The following is a 9,604-nucleotide window of genomic DNA, read 5'->3' as shown; positions in this document are numbered from 1 at the left end:
AGAGTTTGTGACAAAAACTAAATATACATATAATAATGTTGCACACTGTATTTCCGTCCGTCAAAGGTAAACTTTTTTGCAAGGATCTCTTATCTAAAAAGGCGGTTTACCTTTCTTGCAGGAATATCTATTTTTATTTATAAGAAAGTTCCCATGCTTGACTTTTTTAGTGCCAAAAATTAGGATTTTATTTCCGAAACCTTTTTTTCGGAGAACTTTTTTGGCGGTTACCTTCATGAAGTACGTTGACAATTGATTTATACAAGCTTAAAACAGAAACAGTTTTATCTAAAAACAAATAAATCATTTTCTTTCTGCTCGACATCATCGCCATGATTTATGTTGTGTAGATAAATTTGGTTATATATAAAAGAAGAGTGGATGGAAGGGGAGGGAGGGATTAAATCTAAATGAATACAAAATAGAAACCTTCTTATAGTTCTGATTTATGAATAGTATCAACTAAAACCAAGATCTCCGACATTTATAAAATCTCTCACGACATAAAATGAACAAACCATTATGAAAACGTATTACTTAAAAATTAAGTTAATTGAATAAGAAAATAAGAAGTATAATTTTACGGGAATGGTTATATGTTCAACGATTGTTACATACATGATAATAAATAAGCATTAAGAAAAGGCCATATTCTCATGTTTTTTGAAACTCATCGCATATTCACAGTGTTCCAAAATGGGCATTACTCCTATACAAAAATGTATCCGCATTGTGCTAATTATTTTTCACACTAAACTTGGAAAAAAGTGCACTTGTATTCAAAAATGTACATTTCTACGGCTCCACAAATGTATAAGTGAATTAGTAAGATAAAACTAAAGGCCAAGGCGTTGCAACACCTCAAAGTCGACCCAGTCTTAAAAATTGATGTGCAACCTACATTGCTGCCTGGATTTGTGTGTGTTTCAGTACATGAATTCTATCCATGATAATAGAATGTTCTTATTCTGTTTGAGTTTAGTTAATTAATAAGAATATTTCTAAGTTAGGCAAACTCATCTAACTCCCTATACCTTTCAACTCATCTAACTCCCTATACCTTTCAACTCATCTAACTCCTTATACCTTTCAACTCATCTAACTCCTTATACCTTTCAACTCATCTAACTCATTATACCTTTCAACTCATCTAACTCCTTATACCTGCAGCCTGTTTAATTTATGCGATATTACCATGGTACGACACCGTGACCCCGTAGCTCCTCTAGTTGTACGCAAATATATAGAGTAGAGCTTTTCTGGTTAAATCTTATGAGTTAAAAAAATTTTGTTCTTTAATAAAAGGAGCTATGATTGAAAACATTAAAGATTTTAATATTACGCGCAATTTACTTTTACATAGCAGCGAAGCTCTTTCAACAAAATTAGTACCATGGTGACCAAAACTCTGATTCAAATATAAGTAGTTCATAAGTTCTGACTTTTCTCTCTCTTTTATCTAACTGGTTGAACAAATTAAAAAATTAAAAAGATTAAAGTGGTTTACAATAATTTTTTTTAAATGACATGCGACACCCAACCAAAATTTTAACAAAAATGATAAATTAAAAACTTTAAAGAATTTAGAAAATGTTTGAAATAAATTCTTGTGTATCTCTTTTGTCTGGGAAGCCCAGGGGTAAAGTTTGGGGGAAAGTTTGGTCGAATTCTTTTGACAAATTTATGATTAATCTTAATAATTTCTGTCATCTTCCGAGCATACTTCAGAGAAAAGGTTTAGGGATAGGGGTCATAATAATGAAAGAAATAATAATAATGATAATAAAAATAATAGTTAAAATATTGAAAATAAAAATTATTCGAATGAACTTATAAGCCAAACAGGTTGATTTTAAAGCTAAAAGTGGAATTTATAGTTTCAAGTTAGCTAAAGCTAAAAATGGGATTTATAGTTTCAAGTTAGGTTTTTTTATGTACTATTAAAATAAAGTAAAATTCAAACGAAATGGGTATTAATAACAAAATAATTATAATTCTATATCTTAAAATTTAATCTTAAAGTTTAAGTTAGTAAGGACTAGTTTTGATCGAACACCTAAAATTTTAAAAGCTTTTAAAGTACATTCAAAAATGGGCCCGGTGGCAGGTGTGCTTCTCTTAAGGGGGGCACGCATAAATAATTTATTAACATTTGTAATACTAGCCTTAGAGGGCGCTTCACGCCCATCTTCTAAATTAATTGTGAACATGTTCTCTTTGTGTACATCGTAAAACAAAACAAAAATAATTCGCGGATTTTCACAAAAAATTTCGTGGATTTTCAAAATTTTCAAAAATTTAATGAAGATCGAATTTTGATGGAGACAAATATTTGAAATTTAGATCATTCATAAACCTCCCCTGTGCTCACGTGATGTCCCACAAAAAATTTGGGCCCGATCGGTTCAGCCGTTTTGACGTTTATTGGATACAAACAAACAGACAGACAAACAGACAGACAAGCCAAATTTATATATAGATGTAAGTGTTTATAAGATCTAATAGTTTACATAGTTGAAAAAAGTATCTGCAATATTTTTTCAAAAGTGGTGTTTTTACGGGGGGGGGCACAATGTTGCACAATTTACTAATATCAAACATGTTATTGTTATACTAGGTGAAAACTTAAGGCAAAAACGAACTAAAAACGATCGTTTTAAAAACCCAAAAACTATCATTTTTGCCTTATATTTTCTTTGAGGGTAACAAATTTGCATGTTTGGTAAACTTCTACAGAATAAAGTTTTAAAATGTTGGAACCTTCTCATATTGTCGTAATACCTTTTCAAAGTCTCAAAACATAAAAAGTTCCTGTAAAAGGAATCTAGATATTGCCCATCCCTATTAAAATTAAAAAAATAAATCATTTATATGTAAACTACTAAACATGAGGAATAAAAGTAAAGTTTGCAAAGTTGTATAAAGATATAAGATCTAATCTTCCAAAATAAAGAAAGCCTGTCAACTTTGTTATGCATTTTTATAATATTTTTTTTGTTAAAAAATGAAGATAAATAAACCCTGAACCTATTGAATATATTTAATTCAATTTTACGGGTATTTTTTGTCTATCAACACTTTTGTTGGTTTTACCGACAAATTTAATGAGCTGGCCCTAATTCATAGAGACATTTTAGAAAAATTTGTCATCGTTCATGCTGGCTTTTTGTTAAGGCATATTAAAGTATCTGCTGGAAAACAAGTTAAAGTAAACTTTTAGAATACGGTGATGGTGATGGACCAAACCTCTGTAGAGTAGTAGATGTTAGTTCCACATTTATTGAAAATATATTTTGGTCTGGGTTGACCCTCGTCAGTTCTAACGATATAATAACCATCAAAATCGATAAAAAATATAAAAAAATGTTTGTTAGAAAAAATCACAAGAAAATAAACAAACAAAAAAGATTATTAAAAATAAAAATTTGGGCTGTCAAATGGACATAAGGGAAACGAACTCAGATTATCAGATGGAAAAAGATAATTTGCAAATATTCACGTTTAAAAAAATGTTTAAAGACAATTATTATTCCTTGAGATTGTTTCTGTCACAAAGGTTAAAAACAAACTGTTTAGATGTATGTGTATAAAGTGATGGTGGCCGGTGGGGGTCGAACTAATTAACGAACTTTTGCGTAAATCGGGGGGAGGGTTAGTCGANTAAAATATATACTTTCCCTGAATTGTTGGTTATCTTTAAAGAATTTTCCTAAGAAGACACTTAACATTACCAGCTGGCAGCTGGAAAATAAACAGGTGCAATCAGTACGTTGCACCTGGTACATTCTACTCAAGTATATTAGACAGACAAGTGATGTCAGGAGAATTTAGTTTTAACATTTTTTGGACGGAAAAAAATAATCTCTTACCCTCCCCGTCAAAACCTTGAATAGTTTCTGTATTTTCAATCAAACTGTGAAATGATCTTGTTGCGCCTCTGAATTATATGTATATTGTAATGTATGTTTGCTTGGCTAAAATAGAAAATGAGATTATGTGCCCTAACTGTTTCAATAACAGATCGTCTTCCTTACTCTAGAATTGACGTGGAAACTAATAAACGGTACAATTTAAGCCGCCACTGTCCTGAATAATTTGATTTGTTATTCAATACCATGAGTTGAGACGCCCTAGTATAAAAATCATTCTGTTCTGATCGGCGCCTTCATAAGCAAATATTCAATGATTATTATTTCTATATCCACGATTGAAAATCTTAAATGTAAACGCGGCGCCTCGATGATGACGAAATGATTATTGAACTTGATTTGTTATGTGCTCGGCTTTCACGTGCTTATCAACATACTTTTGTATTTGGCTTTGGCTTGCGTTTTTTTTCCTCGCGGCCATTAAATTTTTAACATTTGTAATAGGAGAAGTTTCGTCTCTACCGTTCTAAGTATATTTTTCAACTCAAATTAGAATTAGTTAAATGTTAAGTTTTTTTCTATGGCTTCATGTGAAATTAATGAACCATAGATAATTTTTAGTTAGATAAAGATAAAGGTTAAATAAAAAATTCGCTGACCGGCACGATCCACACTCATTAAACGATATGTTGAAAAATTCCCCGATGTTAAATCTTTTCGGGAATTATGGGCCCATTTAATTAGTAAATTCTTGGTAGTTATGCGCATGTTAACCAACTATTATCTGCAGATTGAAAGATGGAGGATAAAAATGTCGTCAAAGAAGTAATGGACCTTTCTGATGCTGATCCGTCTCCTAACGCCAAAGTAATTGATAAAAAAGACTTGAAAGTTGAAGAAGATGAAGAACGAAATGCAGAGAAACCGGAGGCAATGGTTCCTGTAGAGAAATGGAATTCAGGAGAGAAGATTTTATGCTTTCACGGTCCGCTGATTTACGAAGCTAAAATTCAGACGGTAAATACATATTGACGGGCCCGTAGCCAGGATTTTCCTAACAGAGCTGTGCAAATAGGGGTTTTGTAGTATCCCCCTTCCACGAAAAGATTAGGAAAGACCCGCGGTTTATCACGAGAAAATATATTCCAATATTTATAATATCTAGGTTGAAGTACAGAACGGTGTATACAAATACTTCATCCATTATCACGGTTGGAACAAGAGTTGGGATGAATGGGTTCCCGAGGCTAGGATGCTGAAACATACGGAGAAAAACAAATCAATACAGCAGGATCTCATTCGAGCTCATGAAGAAAAAAATAACGGTACGCTAATTTTGGGTAGAGACGAGAATATGTGACAGGGATAAATATTTTCATATAAATTATCTTTCCAAAATAAAAGACTCCCACTTTTATTTTTTTAGCGGCTAATTATTAAGTTTGTTTTATTTCCAAATCATGATTTTGTAAAAAAAATAGGGGAAAAAACGTCGTAGTTAATTTTATACTTAATCTGCAGATATCCAACTTATTCTTTTATTTATTCTGATGGTGGTTAGACTTCTAATTTCTTATATTAATTCTAAAGTAAAATAACATATTTTCAGTGAAACTGTAAAACTATAAGCATCTGATCTCCGATTTTGATAAATTGTATTTTAACTACTTTTTTTTAAGGACAAGGACGGAGTAAATTAAAGAGCTTGGAAATTGGGTTTTAAAATTGAAACGGTTTATCTTTTTCAGAGAAACGTCGTCGGATTCTCAAGCGGAAAAACGAAGATCTATCCGAAGTTGAAGTTGATCCAGTAAAATCAAGTAGACCTGAGCATATATTCGCTATTCCTGCTGCCCCCAGCCCTAACCCACGCCCTAGAAGAAAAGCAGGACTTAGACCTCAGAAACGAGAAGTAAAGAGTTCAGTAGAACTTGAAGAGGTAGTAATGTGATAATGTTTCTTCCGTAGAATTATAAATCTAATATTGAAAAAAATATGTAAAAATCACTAACCCTGAACCCCATTTGCTATACGTTTATTTTGCCCTCCACCAGAAGTCTTCAGAATAAGATTTGTGTTTTAAATTCACTTGAAAATGTTTGTAGAACGAGGTTGAGGAGGATGAAGAATATCAGCGGAATCGATCTAAAATTGCAGAAACATTGAAACCGCCAGACAATACGGTTGAGTCGGAGGAAATCTTTAAATCTAAGGTAAATTATTGCAAGCCGTATCAAGAAAAAAAAATTCGACACGCTTAAAAACAAGTTCTTAAAAAGTTCCAAATAATTGTTTTGTTCAAAGGGGTGTATATTTTCTTGAAATATTAATCCCCCGTTTGAAAATCATTTTTCCCCAAAAAGTGTTTTCGCTGAATTGGAGAAAGTAATTGATTAATAGGGAAAACAATAACATAACAAGTATCAGAGAGACAAATATTGCTTATTGATTTCTCCCGTATGTACCCCTGTGATTTTAGAAGCCACATTTGTATTTCTTAAGAAAAGGATGAGAAATTCAAAAAAGAATAAGCAAGTGAATCCGTTATTATGTTATATATCGCCTCTAAATTGATCACGAAATAAATATGACTGCATTTTTTATTCAAACAAACCATTAAAATTGATTCAAACAAATTTCATTTGCGTGATATGATTTTTTTCACATTACATTTAACTAGGTTGAGATCAGAGTTAGAATTCCTGATGAGCTAAAATCCTATATTGTGGACGATTGGGAGCAGATAACAAGGAAATTATGGATTTCAATTTATTTTCAGTATTTTTTCTATTTAGACTTAGTTGCATTCCAAATAATTTAAAATCTTATCAAGTTTTTTAAATCCAAATTTATAGGAATAATTGTCTTTGTTCACTTCCTGCAAAACTAACAGTTCATCAACTTTTGGACAACTACGCAAGGAACTTCAGTTTAACAATATAATGACACTTAAGATTGATGTTGTCCTCTGACAATACTAGCCTTTTATGGCTCTATCTGGCCTCTTTTTGATAATAATTTTAACTTTAAGCCGTTTCTCCTCAAATCACCTTTCTCTAAAAAAAAAAACAAATCGCGAATTTTCTATCTAAATTTTCATTTTCAAAAACAATAAATGTCGACATTTTTTCCAGACATTTTTCATATTTAAAATTTCGGCCGTTCAGACAAATAAGTAAAATTTATATTTAAATACTTAATATTTTTTCTTGTTGAACAAAGAACAACGTCTTTTTCAAGTCAAGTGTGTTTTATTTTACTAAATATTATGAAATGTTTCTTAAAATGAGCAGTTAGTCGATAAAATCCAGCAATTAAAACTTTGTAAACAATAACAAATATAATCAGGTTTCAGATTAGCATTATAGAACTATATAGAACGGGTGGGATACAATGGGGTCCATATTGGGGATCTTTTCAGATTACTTCAACTCTTACTGTATATAAAATATATACTTTCCCTGAATTGTTGGTTATCTTTAAAGAATTTTCCTAAGAAGACACTTAACATTACCAGCTGGCAGCTGGAAAATAAACAGGTGCAATCAGTACGTTGCACCTGGTACATTCTACTCAAGTATATTAGACAGACAAGTGATGTCAGGAGAATTTAGTTTTAACATTTTTTGGACGGAAAAAAATAATCTCTTACCCTCCCCGTCAAAACCTTGAATAGTTTCTGTATTTTCAATCAAACTGTGAAATGATTTTTGATGCATTTTATTCTCTCATTTAAATGTGTCTATTACAGTTATATATTTAAGATTATACTCGACAACAGTTCCCAAGTTTTTATAATCCACTCAAAGCATCTGCAATTTTTCCATCATACTCAGTCCCCAGTGCAGTGTTTAGGATGATTCGGATTCAAGAAGTAAAATTGTCAATTAGTTAAGAGATTATTAAAAACTTTCCCATCTCTGCATATTTTATCTAGTTTCAGCTTAATAATAAGTGAACACAATTAACATTTTTAATTTGTTAAGAACTAGTAAATCTTGAAAAAAAAGTCCAGAACCTTGATCCGGATCCATAAAGTTTGGAACGGATCCGGATCCATAAAGTTTGGAACGGATCCGGATCCATAAAGTTTGGAACGGATCCGGATCCATAAAGTTTGGAACGGGTCCGGATCCAGATCTCCATCAAAATTAAACGGATTCTAAGCACTGCTCCTCCCACCTGTTCTGCACATATCTCATAACTTTAACCTTTCGGCCTCATTTAGAATTATTCATATCAATTCGAAAAATTTAAATCCATTTATAAACCTATGCTTGTAGGTAATTTAATTTATTCATTCATTGATATTTTTCGTAAGCTGAGGTTTTAGAGCTAAGACGAATAAATCTGAGAGTGCCAGCAAGAATAATAAAGAAAAAGCTATCGTGGAGGTATATGCATAAAAACATTCTACTTCTAGATATTTTTAACTTTATTCATAATTAGTTTTCTAGTTGAACACCTGTTACTAGCATTTAATAAATGTATATCTTCTCTCCTCCGGCTCCACTAAACCTTCATTTCAGTCTATTAAAGTTCTTTATTTTAACCATTTTGAGGTTTTTCAAAAGTTAAGGAATATAGATTAATTATGGTTGAAAAACGTCTAGTTTTTATTTCCGCTGAACTTGAATTATTTAAAAAGTAAACGAATTTCAAATTTTAAAAGTATGAAATCATTGGTTTGAAACGTTGATGCTGAAACGGAAGTTCTACGTTTCCATAAAGCTTAGAAATTGTTACCCCAATAAAACATCCATCTATTTACTTTCAGTCATTATATAAATCTACACGCCTTTTTTCATATTTCTAAGTGTTTTAGTTATCAACCCGTTTCATTCACAATTTTACTACGAGTTAAGGGTTTTCTTGATTTTGAAATATTATTCCAATTTTCTTTTTTCTAAGGTAACTGCTGGTCTACGTGAATACTTTAATGTAATGCTTCCGACTCAGCTGTTATTTAAACAGGAACGTGATCAATATCAGAAGGTTAGGTTTTAGTTAATTTAAATCTTGAAATATTAAAATGAATCTTTACGGAGGGGCTAATTATAGACTCCTACTAAGATTTGATTTTCTCTTATCAATGTATTGACATATTTTTCTTTTTTGAACAACCAAACACTTGCATCTTTTTTGCTGATAAGTAAATAGAACTAAAAAAAACTTTTTAATAGTTAAAAATCAAGTTTAATGATTTTTTATATTAATGAAACAATTGATTGATTGACTGATTGAATGATTTAGATGAAAGTATCCGACAGTGGTCTGGTTCCAACCAAGATTTATGGAACTCCACATCTTCTCCGTCTATTCACAAAGCTGGGAGAATATCTAGTTTATACCCCGCTAGGAGAAAAGACGATATCTCTTCTACAGATATATTTACAGGATATACTCAATTATATGAAGAAGAATTCTAGTATTATTTTTTCAAACTCGGATTATTATTCTTTAGAAAAAGGTGAACCTGAGAATAATATAACTTGAGCTTTCTACATATTTTTGCTCTAATATATATATATAAAGAGTTATTGGATTAAATATGCTCCAGTATCTTTCCACTTGTCCTGAACTGAATGTTGCAAATGAAGGATTTGTTATTAACTCCTGAACTTGGAACTAAATCTAGCTCCGGTATATCTGGTCTCTAGTTTTAATGTACTCCTGAGCGGAATCTTGATCTAACACACCTGGAGCCTTGAGGAAGTATTAATTTCAATAGATTG

At 31.4% G+C, this 9,604-nt stretch overlaps 1 protein-coding gene across 1 annotated transcript; it reads left to right on the top strand.

The window, feature by feature from the left end:
- The first annotated feature begins 4,644 nt into the window (after positions 1-4,644).
- On the top strand, positions 4,645-9,409 carry LOC111699872 (mortality factor 4-like protein 1). Its single transcript, XM_023470626.1, has 9 exons — positions 4,645-4,886; positions 5,035-5,194; positions 5,618-5,808; positions 5,975-6,082; positions 6,550-6,620; positions 6,725-6,790; positions 8,203-8,263; positions 8,781-8,864; positions 9,123-9,409. The coding sequence occupies exons 1-9, from the start codon at positions 4,668-4,670 to the stop codon at positions 9,363-9,365; spliced, it is 1,203 nt and encodes a 400-aa protein (XP_023326394.1). The 5' UTR covers positions 4,645-4,667; the 3' UTR covers positions 9,366-9,409.
- The last annotated feature ends 195 nt before the right edge of the window (positions 9,410-9,604 follow it).

The sequence above is a fragment of the Eurytemora carolleeae genome, unplaced genomic scaffold (genome assembly GCF_000591075.1).
Source record: "Eurytemora carolleeae unplaced genomic scaffold, Eaff_2.0 scaffold330, whole genome shotgun sequence".
Taxonomy (NCBI): domain Eukaryota; kingdom Metazoa; phylum Arthropoda; class Copepoda; order Calanoida; family Temoridae; genus Eurytemora; species Eurytemora carolleeae.
This window is presented reverse-complemented; position numbering and strand designations above follow the sequence as displayed.

Coding starts and splice junctions, on each gene's coding strand:
- LOC111699872 (XM_023470626.1), top strand. CDS start 4,668: ATGGAGGATAAAAATGTCGTCAAAGAAGTAATGGACCTTTCTGATGCT. Junction 5,195..5,617: donor TCATGAAGAAAAAAATAACG/GTACGCTAATTT, acceptor TATCTTTTTCAG/AGAAACGTCGTCGGATTCTC. Junction 6,621..6,724: donor GATTGGGAGCAGATAACAAG/GAAATTATGGAT, acceptor CCAAATTTATAG/GAATAATTGTCTTTGTTCAC.